Raw genomic sequence first — 20,590 nt, 5'->3', positions numbered from 1 at the left:
GCAGTTGAAATTGCAATGTGAAGTTATTTTCTTAATGTGACATGGCAATGGGCATGGCCATGTGCCTATAGTATGGTGGTTAGCTTGATGTATACTCCTAACTTAATAAATAATGCGGAACCATTGGCGTGTTTTCTTTTGTTACTGGCTGGGGTGCTTTTCCATGGTCACTGAGCTTCAATGCCATGGCTTCTGCTGGGCCAGCCTCAGTGAGAAGTCTGAGTGTCAAACTAAGACACAAGCCTTAGTAGCAACTAGGATTTCTCAGCGAGTCAGGTCATGACATGTGTTCCAAGGGATTAAAAAGCCAGTTGGTGCTGTGTGCTACTTAGCAGGAAGAGAAGAGAACCATGGGCTGCCTGAACAGGGTCCTTTGCACACTGCAGACAGGTGCAGGACCCAGGCAGCTGACCATGGGCTGTCTTAAGCAGCTGCTGTTCTGTTTTCTTTCCCACTTTGCACTCATTCTTGACCTCTAGAGTTCAGGCTCAGACGTTCAAGGTCACAGGGTAAGGTTCTTTCCAAAGTGTGCAGTGTTGGTGACATTGGTATTCACTTGGGCTACAGGCCTAGCTGTGAATAGGCAGTAACATCCTTCACTTGCTACAAGTTGAGTTGAGGCATTGGGGAGGAAAATGTGCCTCACCTGTTTGCTTAACTCCTACTTCAAATTCCTCATTCCCTCCTAGTCCAGTGTCACTGTCACCCTTGAGACCCAGAGCCCTTCTAATTCCTGTTCATCCATCCTATCCTGTATTTGCTTTCATGCCTGTGAGCTCACAAGCTCTCTTCTGTATGGATCCTGTCTGGCTTTGGGATGAGTCTACTAAGTTCTCCTCCCACTCAGAGAGTCTACTACTGTGGAGTCGTTTGGATTGACCAGTTGCCACATGGTAGCTACATGGATAACCTGTCAGCAAAAGGAACCCCCTTGGTTCCTAGAGCTTGTCATGCTGCCGACTATCCTCACAGGACTGATGCTTGACTGTGCTGGAAGGCAGTCCTCCATGATTAATGGCTACCGGTGCAGTGGCTTCTCCCTCATGTCCTTGGGCTGACCTCAGACTTAGGGGCCAAGGGCAGTTGGCAGCTGTGTTTCCTGTGACAATCTGCTTTTGCCAAAACAGCTTCCAGAGAAAGTACTTCTGAGGGTGGTTACCACCTGGACCAGAAATAAACATGGTGTGTGGTGCCCAGAAACATTCTTCTCCTCTCACCTTTTGAATAATGGCTTTAGTTTTTCATTCATTTATTTTGGTTATCCTGGAGCTAGACCCCATGACTTTACTCATGCTAGTGAATGAAGTGCTCTATCACTGAGCCACAACTCCACCTCAGGAGTGCATCCTTTATGTAGCACTGGGGACACCAGTGTGTGGGTAAAGAGAGTTTGGTGATCTGTCATGAACATTTATGATCCTATTTGGTTTCTGGAAGCATTGTGAGTGTTGGCAGGGGTTGTATCCGGTTTGTTATCTGGGAGAATAAATCGGGTCTAGAGTAGTGAGTGGTCCAGGGGTGTCCAGTGTCTGGTGAATGGGGCATGGGAACTGAATTTTGAAAACCAGTTTATGTGTACATATGTATCAAAGAGGATCCAATGCTTGTCAGCACTCACCATCTCTTTTTCCGGTCCTTACTCTGAATATAGCCAACAACCTCAAAGAAGAGAGAGCTGATAACAGAATACTTTCATTGTCTTTTGTAAAGAGTTGTCAATACTCCATGATTATCTGGTAGCTCAGATTGCAAATGTCATGATTGTCTCATTAGGTAATTATTAGGCACCCACCACAAGCCTGCATGTGCTCTGAACACAGACCATACCTAGCCTGCAGCATGTTTTTTGGTGGGAGAAACTATGACATTGCTATGGAAAGAAAAAAAAAATAAGGAAGCTGGGGGGAAATTGCTCTTATCTATAATCTTAGCATCTTGGTGGGTGATTTGATTTGGGGGGTATGGTGGTGAAGCAGGGGTACCAGCCTGGAGGGGAGCTAAAGTCTTGCAGCTGAGAAGGAAGAGGGCTCTAGGCAGAGGTGGGGTTGGGTTGGTGGCCGTGGCACACACGGCTGCTGTAAGGGACCAGCAAGAGGATCTAGCACAGGTGGCTTTCTTAGGACAAAATGTGTGGACAGGACAGGTGTGGCAGGATCTACTCTGGCTTTCGTGTAGATGGAGAGGCAGTAGTCCTCTCTGGCTAGACCCCTCCTGTGAATGGCTATTCTGCCACAGCCAGCAAGATACCAGATACTATATATGATGGTGACAAAATGCTCCTTGTCCACTGTCACTGTCTCACAGGTAACACGACTGAGGCACTGTTGGCCCTAAGTGCCTGTTGTCTTAGGGCAGAGCTGGGTAGGTGCTGAGTAGTTGCGGTGCTGTGCCAGTGGGCTCTGGCTCCTGAGCAGATGTGGGCTGGGCATGAGACTTGGGATGCAGCTCTGGTGGCTGACCGAGTGTCTTAGAACTAGCCAGGGACTCCGGTGCATGCGGTGTAAGGAGTGATGACACGAAAATCCAGCAGGTTGGGTGAGCTGCAGCGTACTCATGGCCTAAAACTGGTTACCACATAGGTCTTGCTGACTTTGTGGTCTTTCCAAGTTGACAGATTTCCTAGGCTACTGTAATTGGCTTAGGCAAAAGGTGCATTTGGTTGGAATTAGTTACAGTCCCTTATAGCTTAGCTCTAGAAGACTAGCCAAATTTTCTGAAAGCAGGCAGGGCTCCTTGAGGATGTGCCAAGAGCTGTTTATTAGCTGTGTTACTGTGCCCACTCTGAGGTGAAGCCACGTGGCTCCTGTGTGTGCAATGCCGAGGGAGAGGAAGTGGCCCAGGCATGTTTTCTTCCAAGTCTTAGCCCACATCTTACATCCTTACAGGACACAGCAGCTGCAGGACAGTGGCTGGCGTTGCCTCAACTGCTGCTGAAGCTGCTCCTTTTCCAGCGTTAACACCTTTACTTTCTCTTCCAGCTTTCCCAGCTCCATCGTCCACTTCTGAGGGGACAGTGAGGCAGTACATAATTAGGCTGTCTTAGGCTGTTTCCTCCCTCCAGAGATGGGCTGCAGCCTGGGGCCCCTGACCATGCTGCTGCCTCTGACCAGGGGTCTTGAGGTTGCCTGCTTACCATCCACTCAGATGGAGCCCCCTCTGCAGCCTTTCAAGGGCTGGCATAAATAGGGACCTGATCGCCACCTGACTATGTCCCCAGTGTAGGTCCCTTAGCCTCTGCTTTCTACCATCTGATGGTTCCTTCACAGAAAGGCTTCTTTCTCCTTGGGACTCAGCCCTCCCCTACCTCCCCAGGCTCTCCTTCAGTACAGTGCATACCTCTTTTCTAGTTTCCTTATAGGATCTAAATAGTCTAATCTCTGTGATCCTTTGGCCTTTCGGGTAGGTGTGGCTTTGTGTTATAGAATGGGGTACAGATTTTAAAATGACTGCTGGGCCTTCACCTCTAACCACTGAGCAGTGAATTGTGGGAGGAGGCGGCAGTTCCTTTTATACAAGCCCTCCCATCTCTAGGCTTGCCTAGCATTTTGGGGTTAATGGCTGGTGGGGTCTGAGTCACCTTGACCCCAGCCCACCTTGGCCAGATCCTCCTCACCTGCCTGCACCAGTCCTGGATGGCGCCAACCGACAGTGGGCCCTGGATGCTCCCATCACGCCTTAGAAATACCTCCCCCTGGTCTGTCTCGTACAGCTGTGGCTCACCCTGGGCCTTGGGTGTATGCACCGTCAGGCGGAGTACCTTAGCAGGGGCAGTGGAGGCTCAGAGGGTGCCACGTCTGACGGTGGTAGTCCCATACTTCAGCTCCTGAAGGCAGCCAGGTAGGCTCCTTTCCTTAAGCTAGCCCCTGCTGCTGCTTCCCACCCCTGTGCTGCTCAGCAATATCACAGGGCAGCGTCACTGTCCTGCACGATGACCACGCAGCTCACCTTGAGAGGCGTGCTGGTCGTGGTTGTGCTTATGACTGGGATGAAGGTAAGGGTGTAGGCGTCGGGAAAGACCTGGGGTTTGAAGCCCTGCAAGATGGAGTCTACCAGCAGGCGTGTACGGTCCTCATCACGATGGCTGCAGTGGATGCCCTGCACCAGGCCATTGTCTTCGACACCTACCAGCAGGCTGCCACCCTCACTGTTGAGAAAGGCACATACGTAGCGCCGCACATGGTGCTTGAAAGCCAGGCTCAGGTACTCTCCGCCGCCTCGCTTAAACTCCATGTTCCGTGTTTCGCTGCCAAGGAAGGCCCCCTGGAATAGCTGCTCCTGGCCCAGGATCTTCTGGTGTACAATGGCACTGTCAGAGCGCACGCCACTGGGTCGGTTCTGAGAGACCTGCCGACTCCCAGCTGAGCCCAAGTTAGGGGAAGGGTCTGCCAGTTGGGGCAGTGGTGAGCGCCTGAAGCCTGAGCTACGGCCAGGGCTTGGGCCAGGGCTGTGGCTTGGGCTTGGACCGCTGTCATCCTGCTGGGGTGAGGGTCAAGATTGGGTGTATAGGCAAAGGCAGAAGGCAGGGGACCCTAACTGAAAGGACTGCCAGACCCCCATCACACTCTTGCTAGCAGTCCTTTTCCAGGCTGAGAGCTCAATTCCGCATATGTACAAAAGGTAGAGCTGGCCCAAGGGCTCAGGCCAGCTCTTGGGATGGGTTCTTCCTTGGCACATGCTGTAGGGTGCCTGGGTGGGTAAGAAGATTGCCACTTTGAAGTTGGCAGTCAGCATACCCATGGGCCAGTCTTGATCTACTTGGAATGTGTAATAAGGTCCTAGGCCTAGATGTCCTAGGAGGCATCTTGGTCCTGCAGTCCTCTAGGCAGAGATGAGGTCCCTGTACTAAGGGACCCTTCCTTCTTTGTTGTCTCTGAATGTCTGCTAGCTACTTCCTAGCTATGAAAGGTCCTCCGCATCTTATGTTTTCTGCCCTTCTTGAGTCCCTCTGTGGCTTCTGCTTTGTCTCTAGGGCTCTAGCAGCTTGTTTATGCATAGCCACTTCTGTAGGGTCTCAACAGCCTATCAGCTTCCTCTTCCCATCCTCTGAGCAGCTCTAAATGCCAGTTCAATGGCCACTCCCATTTCCCAGGTCTCTAGTGCCTTTACTCTACAGGGCTTGACACTCAACTGGGCTAGTACATGGAGATGGACAGAGCCCTAATAGCCCAGCAGCTCCCAAGAGAAGATGAACTTAGCCTCAGAAACACAGTAGGTGCACATGTATCAAAAGGTTATCAGAGTTCAAGCCCCATGGATTTGTCCTTGGAACAGAAGACCAAGGATACTGGTAGTATAACGTTTTACCCCCAACAAAACTGGCCTGTACCCTGCTCTCCCTTGTTACATCTGTAGATCTGGGCCTACCTTCTGCCCCAGCTTCCTTCCTCAGTTTCCTCTGGCCTCCAGCCTGAGCTCCAAAGATACGATACCTACAGCACTGCCCCAACATCTTTTCTCTGCCTTCCATGATTCCTAACTCCCAAGACTTAGAGGACTGGATTTCTGGTCTTCTATAAATTTATCCTCAGTGGGCAGTGAGAGCTTGCCTGTTCTCACACAGCCACCTCGATTTTGCGACTGGCAGAGTTGGTTCTGTTCTTGGAGGGGTTGAAAAGGACAGTGCATAAGTTGCCTGCCTCAGCCTTGCTTCTAGTCTTTGTCAATGGAACAAATGAGGTAGACCCTGGAGAAAATCAGGACTTGGTATGTTCCAGGCCCAGACCTGGCTGGAATGCAAAAGGGTCCCTAAGAGTTACTCTCCCTCTTAGCAGAGGGTCAGTCATTTGAGTCACAGCCCCTGGGTGTGCAGTTCCCCCTGCCTTCCACACTTGGGTCTCTTCATGCCCTGCAGGGCACACTTGGGTAAACTGCACTTACCTCCCTGTGGTGTAGGGACTCCAAGCCTTCACTCAAAACCAGCTCCTTGCCCCGGGCTGTGAGCTCTTTGAGGATTAGTTGCTCCTCCAAGGCCATCTGCAGGCGCCAGGGGAGGGAGGCCAGCACTGCCTTGGGAGCAACTACCTGTACCAATGCGTAAGTGTTCCGTGGCCGCCTCACTACCTCGATTTGGTCACGGGCCACTGGCAGCTCCAGCCGCTCTAGGGTGTCCCGCAGCAAGCAGGCGAGCACGGGGACAGAGAACTGGGGGTTTAGGTGGCCCACGTAAATTGTATGTGTGCTGGGAACTGCCTTGAGGCCAGAGTCCTTGGGCGGGGGCTCTTTTAGAGGCAGCTCTAGCAGGGACTGTTTCCCCTGGGACATCACAGGAGACTCCCACATCTGTGTCTGTGCTGATCTCTTCCTGAGGCTCATGGTAGTCTTCCTCAGAAGGGATTTTGGTAGTCCTCGCTGCTGACTGCGCCTCCTGGGCCTGGCTCTCACACTGGCCAGGGCGTCTCAATGGACTCACAGATGCTGAGGCTTCTGGAGGCTTGTAGACGGGCAGAGGCTAGGCAGGGTCAGAATGGAAGGGCAGAAGGCAAGTAACCAAGTAACCCCCTTGGGTGCCTAGAAAAGAGCCAGGCGGGGCTGAGCCAGGCCTTTGGGCCTGTGGGCAGAGAGGGGATTTGCCTGAAGGGTTAGGAGACATCTTTGAGGTCTCTATACCCTTCAGATACTCCTCAAATCTCCATCTAGGATCTCCTGGCTGTCTCTGGGGTTTCCTGACTTCCAGAAGGTTCTTAAAAGTCTCCAGGCCCTAGCAAGATGGTTAAAGTGGGCCTCAGAGAAGAGGCCATAGTTCCACACTGAGGGTGGCCTTCCCACCAGCTCTAAAACCTGCTAGGAGGCTAGTGTGGGTCACTGAGACTACTTAGGATTGGGTTGGCAGGTTTTGGGGTTCTGGCACACAAACAGCAACTATGGTCCCTCCCCATAAAAAGGGTCTTTGCACATGTACATAAAACCTGAGGTGGCTCAGGAACTAGAGAGAGTTCTGTGCACCTTACCCTAGGCTTGGAAGCTCGTGTACAGGCTGTGCCACAGGCAAACACACAGAAAGCCTTCCACTCACCCCCACACCCCCAGCCTCCAACTTGGGTAGCAGGCACCACCAGCCCGCATCTTTCCAGACTGGGTCCACAGCTGCAGTGGGGGTGTTCAGGGCAAGCAGGAAGAGGAGGAAAGAGGAGGCCTATGATCTTCATGTCCTGCTGGCTCCTGCAGGGGCATAGGAGGTGTCATCCCTGAGCTCCCACAACTCCTTGACCCAGGACACTTAGGACTTGGCACAGAGACAGAATCAGGGTCTAGGGAGTGGGCGGGGCCCATGTAGCAGCCTCTGTGATCTCACCAAGGCCAACAATGCCTTCTGGTTCAGACAAGCAGGGTTGGGATGCTGAGCAAGACAGTCTTCAACAGCCATTGTGTCTGCTAGACAGCGTAAGCTGCTTGCCCGCTACACACCTTGGCCACGGGGCCCTTGGAGTGGAATCTAGGACCTGAAGACACTTTCCTTTACACCACCTCTCCAGTCTCGGCGCTCACACAAGCCACCATTACCATCTTAGGCTCTGCTGTCTAAAGTCTCCACTTCCTTCCTTAGTCCCCAGTCCCCACTGAATACTGACAGGACCTAGTTGCTCCCAGGATGAACCAAAATGTACATGGTGTGGTCCAAGGCTCCCCTGATACAAGGCTTCTCTATGTGCCAAACAGACATTTCTATTATTATTGCTACCTAGAAGGAACTGAAAATCAGCTGGCCATCTTGAGGGCCAGAGCTGTCTGCTGCTTTGAGTAACATGCAGCCTTTGCCGATGTGACAGCTAGTTCCTTGAGGGTAAGGCTTAGCTTAGGAAAGGACTTTCTGTGAATATTAGAAAACTGATTTATTACCATGTATAATATAGGGAAAGGGAGTGTACGTGTCATGGCACACACGTCACCATTGGAGGATAACTCTGGAGTTGGTTCTCTCCTTCCTACCTTTGAATTTGGGGGATCAAACACCTTTTACTGACCAAGTCATCTTGTCAGCTCCCAAATAAATACTTCATCACCACTTCCCTACTCTACTTCTAGTGTCCCTGATTACTGGGAATAAGGGGGAGACTACAGTGACTGACTGGGTCAATCAAGTAGCTGTTTGCCTTCCTGTGAGCAGCCATTTTGAAGGCATGCCTGAGCCTTTGTTGCATGTAGGGTTGGAGGCAGAAGCTTTGGGTAGGGAACTGCCGGGAAATAAAAAGGCAATGGTGTACAGGCAAGGAAGAGGCATAGCTCCACAGGGTGGCCGAACCAGGCTCTCAGAAGACCTGGCCATTCCTGTCCAGCTGTCTTAGAGCTCTCACTCCCACGGCAATAGTGAAGCTTGGCTCACTATTAGTGAAGAGTGGCTCCCTCCCTGGCTGTTATCTCGGCTGCCTGTCCTATACTGGGTCCAGACAGCCTTCTCCACCTCTGGTAAACCTGCCCCCACTGTAAGCCAACAGGCTGTTGCATGATCCTTCAGTGCCAGGCTCTGGTCAGCAATGGGTACCATGAAGACCTGTCTGTACTGCCTCTTTTCTCACCCCATGAGGGGGAGGGTAAAGCAACCTACTGAGGCTTCTGGGAGTTGCTAGCTCTTGGATTGCTTCTTGGCTTGATGAAACTTTAGTGCAAATGACTGTCAACCTGACAGAGGGAAGCAGCTCCTGGAGAGCCTGGGGCCTGCAAGGTGCTGGGTGCTGTGGGCACTTGGACAACAGTCTCTTCTTTTGGACTGTGAGTCAAGAGTTCCTAGGGATAATCTGGCTCAGGCTCCTTGTTTCACATGTGTAAGAACCAAAATGAAGTGAAGGGGTAACCTGCTTGCTGAGTGATTTGGATGCCAACTGGTTACAAAGACACAGGCATTTGCATCGGTTTTTATTTATAAACAAACGGACATAAAATAGTTCACATGGCAGTGGGGGCAGCAGTGCTGCTAGCTTGCTTAGGAGGAAGCACAGAAGCTAGCAAAGGGCAAAACCCCTCCAGCCTCGAGGTCCTCCATCCCACCATTGGGGCCCCGTGACCTAATGGCATTAGGCCCCATCTTTTGCAGCAATTCTGACCAGGGCAGGGAGCTGTAGGGGCAGGGTGAGAGGAAACTCCATCAGAGATGAAGACTGGGGCTACAAAGGACCCAGTGTAGGAAGAGGGACCCTCACCTTACGCTCAGTGGGCCATATATACTTTGTCCATTCCAGAGAAGAAGTGCCCTAGGGCAGTGTCTTCTGAAATAGGGCCACACTTCTCTGGAGAGGCCCTCTCTGGACCACAGAGGATGGTCTCCCTCTTCCAAAAAATGTTTGGTGCAAGAGAAGCAGTAAGTCCAAATGCCAGAAGCAATAAATTAGCAATAAGAAAGGATCTCTTTAAAAAAGGTCTGCACCATAAGTTCAGAGTCTGGGGATCCAGTGAGAAGGCATGAGCTGGGGGCTGTGGGACACTATGCCAAGCCCAGGAGATGGCAAGGGGCCTGGGTACCAGGGCCTTTCAAGGTCCTAGGGTTGGCATCCTCCTCATCTCTTGAAAGGTGCTCATCTAAACTTGTGGTGAGAGGCTGGCTAGCCTTGAGAATTAAATAGAAGGGCCTGGGAGCCACAGCAGGCTAAGGGGACGAGCAGCACCAGCCCTGGGCCCACTGCTCCCTCCTCAGTCCTTCATGGAAGGACACATCAGGGCAGGAAGGGTAGCAGTGGCAGTTTTCCAGCCTCCTGGAGTCCTGAGGTCACCCAGAGCCCTACTAAGGTGCCTGGGAGCTGGCTGGTGGCTTCCTGGAAGAAGAGTGCTTCCTGTTCAGAACTTGCCCTGCTTCAGCCGGTCAATGTGAAAGGAGAGCTTGAGGGCGGGCCCCAGCTTCAGGCCCATGTACTTCATCATCATGTCACTGCGCAGCAGGAGCAGGGCCTTGCCATCGATTTCCTGGGGGTGGGAGAAAGCAACCATCAGAGTCTGCTTGGTCTGACTGCCAACCAAAGACCATGCAAGACAGTGTTAGACACACAGTGCAATCCTGAAGCTTGCCTGCTCCCCTCCCTGTCACTCTCAGCACTTACAGGACAGGCTACTTCCACCTTGTTCTTCTCTGCTGCTGGGGGCTGTTTTCCTGTCCTAAGCCTCTAAGAAGCTTTCAGTCAATGTACCTGTGCAGGCTGGGTAGACACTGACCCTCAAGATTCACTGTGCACTAAGCCCAGGGCTTCTTGAGGCAGTGGTGACCTTTAGGCCTACAAAGGTCCCCTGCAAATCCACCTACCTAAAAGATTTTCATGGTCAGTGACAGGAGGTAGACTTTATCTCTGTGACCACAGGAAGAATGGCACTAAGCACCAAGCAGAGGTAGGGAAATGGGTTTGAGCCCTAAAATTGGGGTGTGGTCAGGAAGGCAAGAGCAATGCCTAGCCATAGAACCAAGTGGTCTCTTGAAGGGAGCACTGGGCTCACAGTTTAGCAGAGGAGGGGGACCCATGAAGAAGGAAGCAGGAGCCACTTGCATAGGATTCTTTAACTTGGGCTAAAATCCCAAGGCAGACACAGGGGTAAAGCACCCTTGGAGAAAGAGATCCCTGTAACCTGGAACTGAGCCCCAGACCACAAACCCAGTGGGAATGTAGCTCAATGACAGCCTGTGCTAAGATTGAGGAAAACACAGACCCCAGTGGGGTCTGCTAAAGAAAGCATTGCTTACGGGTGCTGGAGATGGCTCACAGGTAAGACTGCTCCTCTGAAGGTCATGAGTTCAAATTTGAGCAATCACATGGTGGCTCACAACCACCTGTAATGAGATCTGATGCCCTCTTCTGGTGCTTCTGAAGACAGCTACAGTATACTTAATTGTAATAATAAATAAATCTTTGGGCCTGAACTGAGCGAGCAGAGGTCCTAAAAAAGTCAATTCCCAACAACCAGATGAAGGCTCAAAACTATCTGTACAGCTACAGTGTATACTCATATACATAAAATAAATAAATCCTCAAAAAAAAAAAAAGTATTGCTTGCATTATGCTTCGATAGATGCAGCACAGACAGCCATGCCCTCCAGAAGTCAGACAGAGGACCTACATGTTTTCGGAAGAGGTCAGCATGGGAGCCAAGCTGAGGATCGGCTTCTCGGACAAACTGCACCACATCCTCCACTGTCCACGAGGAGGGGTCCCGGCCACTTAGGCGAGGGGGATCTCGGCTCTCCAGATGTCGATCTGACCCTGAAGGACACAAGGGCACTTAGCACAATGCATGAAATGACTGATCGTCCATGGCCACTGGTCCCCTGGCACACTCCATGGCCTCCAAAGTGACACTCATAGCATTCACTCAAATGCTAGAAGATGATAAACCCGACATAGGCATCAATCTAAGGAGGCTACTCCCAAGTTTGGTGGTGGGACAGGAAGAAGTGGGTGCTTACCTTTGCTTTGGCTTTGGGGACCAGAGAAGTAATGGTATTTGTGTGAAACTATAGCCAATTCTTTGGGGACTAGAGCTAAAACTGATAAAGCATACTCTGGGTCCTTTCCCAAGGGTTGAAGAATGTATGGCTTCCCTATAGCTTCATATACTAGGGTAGAACGGAGCAAAGCAGATCACGATTGTTGCCTTGACTGCCTGGAATCTCAGTATTAATTTAGGACCCTGTTTACAGCCTTTATCTCAATTGTGGTTAGAACACAGCTCTTCTCTTTCCCTGTGTGATTTGGTATCTGATTCTTTTGGTCACCCACTGTTGTGGATGGATTCCCTTCTCTTCCTTCAGTCTCTCCATCTCTTCAGGCAAACTCCAGCTTATCTAAGGAGGTCTTGGCTCCTAGGACCACATCGGTTTCAACGCTGATTTAAATGGTCCCTCAAAGCACCTCCTGTTTGGGTTACAGCCTGTTCTGTAGACACCCTGTGTTACATAACTGCCTGGTAGCAGAGCTAAGAATGGTATTCTTTACCTATCTCCTCCGGAGGCTGACAATCTCCTCCTCCCTGCCTGCTTGCCTTCATTCTGGGTCTTAGGGCTAAAAGCTCAGTAGCGGGCCCAGCCTGACCTTTCCTTTTTTTAAGGTTAGTAGAGCTTCAGCAGATCCTTCCAGCTTGTGGTCAGGCACTGAGCAGACAAGAGCAGAAGTGCTAAGACAGCAGATGATGAGAGGCATAGACCCCCTCAAGGAGGGGTTAAGGTGCTAAGAAGACTGGAAGTGGGAGGGGCTCTGTGAGCTACTCACCTTCCCCATCACTACAAGTCCTTTGTGATAGGCAAAGTGAAAGCAGCCACAGATACTCCGGCTGGGCAGTGTACTGTGTAGATGCGCCTGTTTTGGACCATCCAGCCGAAGCCTTTATTAGGACTAGGAAGGATGTGTGTTTGCTCACATATACACATGCAGGCTCACACACATAGACATTACACAGCGTACCGCTAACTGTATTATGTCTTCCCCAAATTCCTATGTTGAAATTCCCAACCTTCAAAAATGATAATATTAGGAGTTTGGGCAGAGCCCAAATTTAATAAGAAGAGCAGTATTGTTTTTATGAAGGAGGCTCAGGGAGAGCACCACCCACGTCTGTAGGCACAGGAGGCTAGCTGGGCATCACATGACAGACATGCCAACACCTTCATCCTGGCTTTCCAGCTTTTAGGACTGGTAGAAATAAATTTCTGTTTGTGAGCAACCTACTTTATAGTAATTGTTTTAGCAGTACAGAGGAGCTAACAGCTCACATACTGAATACTATGATGTATTTATGTTTCTCAGCCAACCTCCATTAGAATATAAATTCAACAGGGCAGGTGGCAGGAGCTTTAATTTATCTGATAACCAGAGGCTTTCATGAAATGACATCCGAGCGAAGACTTGAAGCAGCAGAACAACTGTCACATTTAAGGTCAGCAGGAATGCGAGGCGACATGTGAGGTGACACGTGTGGCAAGAGGGCAGGGTAGTGAGAATAGGAGAGAACCATGTGCATCTCTGACAACTACTGACTGTGCTCAGGTAGCTTTGACAGATGAGTGATGCACTAGCCCAGGAGAAGGCTCACTTGCAGCCTGCTGAGAATAGGTGTTCAGAGCAAGGGGAGTCTTGGTGACAGCCTAGAAAACAGACACCCGCACAGTGCACTGCAGAGGTAATCAGGAAGCAGTTGGAGCTAAGAACAACAGTTCAAAAGTTAGAAGACCCAACTGTCCTCAGCTCCTGTGACCTCCAAAGCAGCCCTTGAAGGAGGTAATAACCCATCTTCAGCACAGAAAGGCGGGGACTGAGGCCTAGTGAGGTGAACTGACGAGCTTAAGAAGATGAGTTAGTGCCTTATCCTTGTGTAGAGAGCTGACCTCAGGGTCCTCACCTCTACACTCAGGGAAGACAAACTATACCAGTCTGAGTATGACAGGGTCAGGTAGAGAGCATCTATAAGGGAGCAGGGTAGCGTACTTATGTCTGATCTTCTGAATTAACAAAATAAGACTCAAATTCTTTTTTGAGATAAGCAATCTAGAACTCATCAGATAGAATCCAGTCTTAGAGGTTCGTCATGTACAAGAGTATAACCTGGCCCATGACGTGTTTAGAGAGGCGAGAGCTGATACCACAGTACCATCTGCGCTAAGGAGGGGAGAGAGCCTATCGCAATGCATCCCTGCCGTGGTGGAGGTGAAAACCATAGAAACTCCCCACATACCTGGGGAATGATTTAGTTTCCAAAATGATTCCACATCCCTTCTTTCCTTTGATCCTTTTAACACTCCTGTGGAAAAACCAGGTTGCTATGAGAATTTCCATTCTTCATGGAGAGTGCTTTGCATACAAGAGACCTGAGGTGAGAGAGACAACTTATCCGTGTCTCAAGCAAGGAAATTGAGGGAGCCATGTCTCAGCTACATCTCTGCTTGACAGCTCTTTCTACTTCATTTTGCCCTCTGCTAGGGTTGGGGTATAACACAGGGAGCATGTCTGTCTCAGCCTCGTGAATCTCTCTTTATAAAGTCACCTTTCACTTCTTGTTACTGCAATCTTTTTCTACACTTTACACGCTCTGTGCTAGGGGATGCTAGGGTTTGAGGACAGAACATCCTCCTGGCTTCATGTTGGTATTTCCAGATCACCTTCCTATGAAATTCACGTGTTTCAGAGAGTAAACCCATATCCAACCATCTGTTCTTTTTGAACACTATTATTTATCAATAAAGCTCTGTGTGTTACGTTCCCCTATTAAAATAAAGAGTTTTTTGGTGCATAGCTCGCTACTTTGTTCTACCCCAGTTCCTGCTGTGGGGAATCCATTCAACTCTCACACCTCCAGTGATTTTCACCTCTCTTCTACTTCAGCTATCTACTGCTAAGGTCACTGTCTGGTGCTAAGAACATTTGGAACATTTGGTGCTTCAGAATTTTAACCATGCCCTTCTCTGATACCCACTGGCCATCTTTCTAGCTCTCTTGAGATAGATCCCAGAGCTGTTACGTTATAATGCTCAGCTGCCAATGATCCCTACTGTGCTCCTTCTGGCTCCATTGAATTCTTTACACGCTGTCCTCCCTCCCAGTTCTTGTCTTACTAGCACATCATAAAACCTTGATTTCCAAACTGTCTTGTCTCACTTCTTATAGGAGACTCTAAGCAACAAAAGAAATCCATCGCTCTTACAAACTAGTCTCCACTTAAGCTGGCCCCCTGAGATTTCTGGCAAACATTCTTTTCTTTACCCACTGTCTCACTGTCTGTATGACTGGTCTAATCTTTCACTACTCCTCAAGTCTTCCCTGTTCAGCCCTTTCTCTGTTCACTGCTGGCAGTTTTCTTCCTGTGCCAGAGAAAGTGTATCTTCCAGTCAATCTGCCTGTCAACTCGTTCCCACCATTCCTTTCTTCTCTGCTATAGTTTCAACCTCTTACAAGTTCAACTTGTCTATTGGCAATCATGCCCAAGTGCTCTACTCGATAAGAATTTCATTTGACTCACGGGCTCTCTCATCTGTCTTTATTTTGATCAAATTCTTCCTTGATATTTTGTCAACTCATGGCAATACCCTCTCCATGTCTCTTGATAAGATCACCAGCTACCCACCAATTATCGACTTGTGCAGGTATTCCTCAGGTCTGCTGCTAAACATTCGTGGAGTGTCCAGCCACCATCCAACCAATTCCCCCTTCTCCTCACACTGGGTGCCTTCCTCCAGTGTAAGCCCCTGTTCCTGTTTGAACTTTTCCAACTTTGCCTGCTAGGCACCCATCTTTGGAAAGCTGCTCTTTTCATCCTACCTTTACTCCTGGGAATTAATTTACTTGTAAAGTTTCAACAGTAACTGATGTACCAATGACTCCCAAACGCTTAACTTCAGCACTGCACTCTTCCTGTGAATCTGACCTGCACAAGCTGCTGTCTGCTGTGTATCTCCAAGATGACTCATGCTCCCCCTCCCTTCCATCTTGAGGTCTTTTGTAGTGAATAGCACAACATCCAGCAAACTGTATCTAGATATCTAAACCTAGGAGACAGTCCCCACTTCCTCCGTCCTTACTGTCTTCAAGCTTTTCTAAATTAACCTAGTGAGTAGTTTCACGTCTAACACTGTCCTCATTTTCAGGCCTTTCTCACTTCTGTTCTGGTCCATTCTTTCTAGTCTTGTCCCTCAAGTCCGGGTTCAGGCTAGCACTGCGTCATCCAGACAGAGTTCTGTTTGTGTCTTGCCTCTGATCAGCTACCACGGGTAGCCTAGCTCTGCCAACATGATCAACTTTAAATTCTACAGTTTGGAAGTTTTCCATAATATAAGCCCTAACCTTTGACATTATGTTTCAGCAATACCGAGGCCATACAGTTCTGATATGACCCATTCTTTAGCTCCATTCTGTTCTTCCAGAAAGTTCTCCCTGTTCCCTAGAAGAGGCCTGGCCATTCATCTAGTCTCAAACAAGGTGTCACTCTCAAAAGAAGAGGGCCTTGGAGGCATAACTGGAATTAGGTGTCTCTTTTTGCAATTTCATACTATCAATTATGTATCTTTATTGTTTTACAAGTATCTTTTTAAAGTTTATCTCCTGTATAAGACACTTTTAAAAAGTAATTTGTATTATCCCATACAAAAGAAAGATGGTATTCAGTAAACAGTTAAGAGCTAGAAGAGCAGCCCCTCCCTGTCTCTTAGTTCTAGGTCTTTGGCTCCCAATTTATGTTTTTGTTGTTGTTGTTACTGTTTTTTGTTTGTTTTTTAAACCAAGCCCAGAACACCAGTAACATCCCAGATGGCTGGGCAAGGCACAAAAGTGAGCACAGTTCCAGTCCTAACGACTAGTAGGGCAGCAAAACTAGTTTCCCTTAGTACTCTTTGATCCCAGGAACAAGGGAAGAAGAAAGGGCAAGAAGTCACGAGGACCACAGAGCCCTGATCAGCTTACCCCTAGAGCAGAGCCTGCGCACAGCAGAGACTGTGCTTAATGGGAGGCTGCAGGAGGGAAGCAAGGGCCGATAGCCAGGAGTCCGAAGGTTTTGGGACGTGCTGACAAGGTTGGCAGGCTTCAAGGTAGAGTCCATTAGGTCTGAGTGTGTCTCCAAGGACCGGGCCAGGCTATTCCCCACGGCAAAGGTTTCACCTGGAAAATAATAAAACTAGAGTTAAAGTAGGAAGTGGCTTGGAGGGACTGGCAGAGTGCTGGCTCCAGGTAACTTCCTGAGTGGAACAAGAGGCAGCAAGACATAAAGTCCTACGAGGATTCAGGATGCCTGTGTATCAATCATGGCTCCTGGCTCTGGAGCTCAGGACTTGGATTCCTCTCTGGACTCTGTCTTCTCTAGACAGTTCCTCTTGGCCCGAGACAGTAGTCCTTTTCTGGATAAGGACAATTTAAAAGGAACAGAGTTACTTTAGGTGGAAGAAAATTCCTTAGTCGTAAGATGCTAGAAAGAGGGTAAGGCTGTGGAAGGATGCAAATGCTCAGGGGAGGGTTCTGTGTGTGTGTGCCCATGTACACACATGTGGAAGGATGCAAATCCTAAGGGGAGGGTTCTGTGTGTGTGTGCCCATGTACACACATGTGGAAGGATGCAAATGCTCAGGGGAGGGTTCTGTGTGTGTGTGCCCATGTACACACATGTGGAAGGATGCAAATGCTCAGGGGAGGGTTCTGTGTGTATGTGCCCATGTACACACATGTGGAAGGATGCAAATGCTCAGGGGAGGGTTCTGTGTGTATGTGCCCATGTACACACATGTGGAGGCCAGATGATACTGAGTGTTTTCCTCTATCATTTTCTGCTTGATTCTTTTGAGACAGGATTTGTCACTGAGCCTGAAGTTCACTGATTTTTGGATTAGGCTAGCTGGCTAGTGAGATCTCAAGATCTGCCTGTCCTTGACCCCCATGTTGGAGTTACAAAAGCACATACAGCCATGGCTTTTTAATGTGGGCAGCAGGGATTCAAACTCAAATCCTTAGAATTTCAGAGCAAGTGCTTTTAATTACTGAGCTAGCAAATCCTCACACGAGGACTCTTTAGAAGCAGATGCAGATCAGCAGGAGAGCTCAGAAATATTCCATACCTAATTAAAGGCCTGTCTGCAGAGAACCTAACCTGTTCCTTCCATGCCTTCAGTCATTCATCTGTACTGACCTTGTTCTAGGTGGGGGAGCTCAGGCACAGGGATGTGGATAGGGGTAAGAACTCGACTCTGACATAGCAGAATGCTTCTCAGTACACTGTGGGGAAACCCTGAGGAAGTTTATCCACATACAGGAAGCCTTCCAAGGGGTTTGTGAACATCTGAAAGCCATTGGGAAGGGAATCTCATGTCAATTACGCACCTCTATGGCCAATATCAGATAGTAGAACCCAGTCACCAGGTCCTAGAACCTACAGCTGAGATCTCGATTCAGTAGTTCTCTGACCTCTACTTGATAAAGACCACTCCCCTGACTCCTGACCCCCATGACTAGCTGTTCTCTTGGAGGATTTTTGGCATGGCTAAGTGCCTTCTTTTTTGTTTTAAATGGAAGGTTTTTTTTTGTTTTTTTTTAAAGGTTTATTTATCTACTATGCATAAGTACACTGTAGCTGTCTTCAGACGCACCAGAAGAGGGCATCAGATCTCATTATGGATGGTTGTGAGCCACCATGTGGCTGCTGGGATTTGAACTCAGGACCTTAGGAAGAGCAATCAGTGCTCTTATCCACTGAGCCATCTCTCTAGGCCCCCCCCCTTTTTAAAAAGCTGAAATCTGTCTTCTTACAAATAGTCCCCATGTTCTACTCTGTACACTGAGCCCTCCCTGCCTTCCCAGGCTCCCTTGGGAGTATTTCTTACCTATGACTTTTCTCCATACTCCTTTTCCACCCTTTCCCCTTTCTTCCACTAGGAATGCTTGTAGGGTACCTTTTTACAGTAAGATCTGGAAGAGAGCTGCCTTTTACTGATGTGTACGCACATAGCAAGGGCCTCATCTCTGCCCACTGACATCCAGCAGAGCAGTGGCACACCCTCATTTCTCCAACAGCATGGCAGAAAAGCTGATTTACATTAACACTGGATAGTTAGAGATCTTCTCAGTCTGAATAGATAAGCAAGCTGACTCCCAGGAAAAAGGGCAGTGCCGATGGATGAATGATTATGCCAAAAACAACTCAAGTCCTTGAGTCCTAGAACAAAGGCACTACTTCCCCTAGCAAGTAGCAGCCCAGAAATCTCAAAACAGCAGATCTAGAGGTGGAGGTAGACTCCAATCACAGCTAATCCATAGTAACTAGCTGAATTAAAATAAATCTCCTGCCTCATATTGTCATTACTTTAGGGACTCCAAAGGAGCTCCTTCTTTTGACTTCCACATGCTTGGCCCTTGACCCAGAACACACGTGACTCTGCAGACAGATGGGGTTCCCTGGTAGCCTGCTCTCACCCAGGAGTCCTTCGTGCTCTTTGCTGACCATAAGTGGCTGAGCTGGAGCATCTTTGATCCATGCTCTTAACCACATGCCTTTTCCCTCTAAGCTTCAGAGTGCAGGAGTTCAGTCTGTCTTACCTCTGTCTCCCAAAATCCAGTATAGAATCTGGCAAAGAATGAGGATTTAATAAACGTTTGATGACCTAAAGCTAAAACGACTGGACTGGATCCTTCAAAATGCCAATGCACCAGAGAAGACAAAGAGTAGAGGAAAGCTCTAGGTCAAGGAAGCGAGGAGACAGGACAGCAAAAGGCCCCAGATGATCTCTTACTGGATTCTAAATTAAAGAAAACAAAACAAAAACAGTTACAAAAGACAACTTTTTTTTTTTTGAGACAGGTTTTGTTTTGTTTTGTTTTGTTTTTTTGAGTGAGTGTAGCCCTGACTGTCCTGGAACTCACTCTGTAGACCAGGCTGGCTTTGAACTCAGAAATCTTCTGCCTCTGCCTCCCAAGTGCTGGGATTAAAGGCGTGCACCACCACTGCCCAGTTCAAAAGACATCATTGAGACAACTGGGGAAATTCTGATCTAGATAGTATCGTAGGCCAGGAGTATTTTATTTGCATTAAATTTATTTTCTTTTTAAAGATTTATTTCTTTATTTTATTTATGTGAGTGCACTGTAGATGTCTTCAGACACACCAGAAGAGGGCATCAGATCCCATTACAAATGGTTGTGAGCCACCATGTGGTTGCTGGGAATTGAACTCAGGTCCTCTGGAAGAGCAGCCAGTGCTCTTAACCACTTAGCCATCTCTCCAGCCCCTACATTAAATTTCCTGAACACAAAAATTAATGTTCTTCCTTTTGCCCTTCTACCACCCTTCTTGTCTTCCATTCTCCCTTCTTCCCTCTTCTCTCTTTCTGAGGTAGGGTTTCACTGTGTAGCCCAGGCTATCTTTTAACTTGTGAACCTCTCGCCTTAAATTCCTGAAGACTGGGATCGCAGGTCTATACCTATGTTCTATGCTCTTTAAAAGAGATATGTAGAAAAAGATTTCACTTGTCAGCTGGGCCATAGTGGCACTGGGAGACAGAGGCAGGTGGATCTCTGTGAGTTCAAGGGAAGCCTGTCTATAGCTCTTGTTCCAGGACAGCCAGGGCTACACAAAGAAATCCTGTCTTGAAAAACCAAAACAAATAAGACAAAAATTCCACTTAGTTAATTCTTGTGTGTTAAATAAACAAAATCCATATATATAAATATGTATTAAATATATAGAAACAAATATATGTGTGAGGAGTGAAACTGAACAAATACTGCAAAAAGTTAAAAGTGAGTCTTGGTGACGGACTCATTTTACTTTTGTTGTAATTTTTCTGTAGGTTTGAAAGTTTCTAAAGTAGAGCAGTGAAAACAGTAAGTCTAAGTTTAGGTAAGGATGGTGAAAAGGATATGAACTTTTGATGGTTCTGTTACATTGTAAGGACATGGTCAGCTGAGCCAAGTCCACAGAGGCAGGGCAATGTGGTAGCAAGGCAGGAAGGGGAAAGGGCTCCAGGAAACAATCCAGTTAACACAGATCTGAGGCATGGATACTATATTGTCAGGGTTTTTTAAAGTCACAGAACTTATGGTAGTTTCTATGTAGTAAAGGAATTTGTTGATGACTTACAGTCTGTAGTCCAACTCCCAAAAATGGTTGGCAGCAGCTGTGAATGGAAGCCCAAGGACCTAGCAGTTGCTCACTCCCA

The 20,590-nt window shown here is 48.5% G+C and overlaps 2 protein-coding genes across 17 annotated transcripts in view; both read right to left on the bottom strand.

Annotated features, from left to right (window-relative positions):
• Positions 1-2,733: 2,733 nt before the first annotated feature.
• Slfnl1 (schlafen like 1) lies at positions 2,734-7,256 on the bottom strand. 7 transcript variants are annotated; one of them, XM_031378497.1, is made up of 5 exons: positions 6,948-7,256; positions 5,878-6,507; positions 3,946-4,476; positions 3,614-3,757; positions 2,734-3,002 (listed from the first exon to the last, which is right to left on the bottom strand). In XM_031378497.1, the coding sequence occupies exons 2-5, from the start codon at positions 6,310-6,312 to the stop codon at positions 2,880-2,882; spliced, it is 1,233 nt and encodes a 410-aa protein (XP_031234357.1). In that variant the 5' UTR covers positions 6,313-6,507; positions 6,948-7,256; the 3' UTR covers positions 2,734-2,879. The 7 variants fall into 7 exon arrangements, with proteins under 7 accessions (XP_031234357.1, XP_031234356.1, XP_031234358.1 ...); XM_031378496.1 differs by having other exon boundaries at positions 5,878-6,448; XM_031378498.1 differs by having other exon boundaries at positions 7,013-7,256.
• A 1,577-nt stretch (positions 7,257-8,833) lies between these two features.
• The window catches only part of Scmh1 (Scm polycomb group protein homolog 1), a 130,741-nt gene continuing 118,984 nt past the window's right edge, over positions 8,834-20,590 (bottom strand). For 8 of the 10 annotated variants that reach the window (XM_031378487.1, XM_031378492.1, XM_031378486.1 and 5 more), the window contains 4 exons: positions 16,356-16,550; positions 13,639-13,704; positions 11,032-11,174; positions 8,834-9,891 (listed from right to left, as the gene is read on the bottom strand). In XM_031378487.1, the coding sequence (XP_031234347.1) occupies positions 9,766-9,891; positions 11,032-11,174; positions 13,639-13,704; positions 16,356-16,550 (530 nt within the window). In that variant the 3' untranslated portion in view covers positions 8,834-9,765. The remainder of the gene's footprint in view (positions 9,892-11,031; positions 11,175-13,638; positions 13,705-16,355; positions 16,551-20,590) is intronic. The other 2 variants (XM_031378491.1, XM_031378494.1) reach the window with 1 other exon arrangement.

Source organism: Mastomys coucha, unplaced genomic scaffold (genome assembly GCF_008632895.1).
Source record: "Mastomys coucha isolate ucsf_1 unplaced genomic scaffold, UCSF_Mcou_1 pScaffold18, whole genome shotgun sequence".
Lineage (NCBI taxonomy): Eukaryota > Metazoa > Chordata > Mammalia > Rodentia > Muridae > Mastomys > Mastomys coucha.
The sequence above is the reverse complement of the archived record's forward strand: the minus strand, read 5'-3'. Positions and strand labels throughout refer to the sequence as shown.

Coding starts and splice junctions, on each gene's coding strand:
- Slfnl1 (XM_031378497.1), bottom strand. CDS start 6,312: ATGAGCCTCAGGAAGAGATCAGCACAGACACAGATGTGGGAGTCTCCT. Junction 4,477..5,877: donor AGTCCCTACACCACAGGGAG/GTAAGTGCAGTT, acceptor CCCTCACCCCAG/CAGGATGACAGCGGTCCAAG. Junction 3,003..3,613: donor TCCAGGACTGGTGCAGGCAG/GTGAGGAGGATC, acceptor CTGTCCCCTCAG/AAGTGGACGATGGAGCTGGG.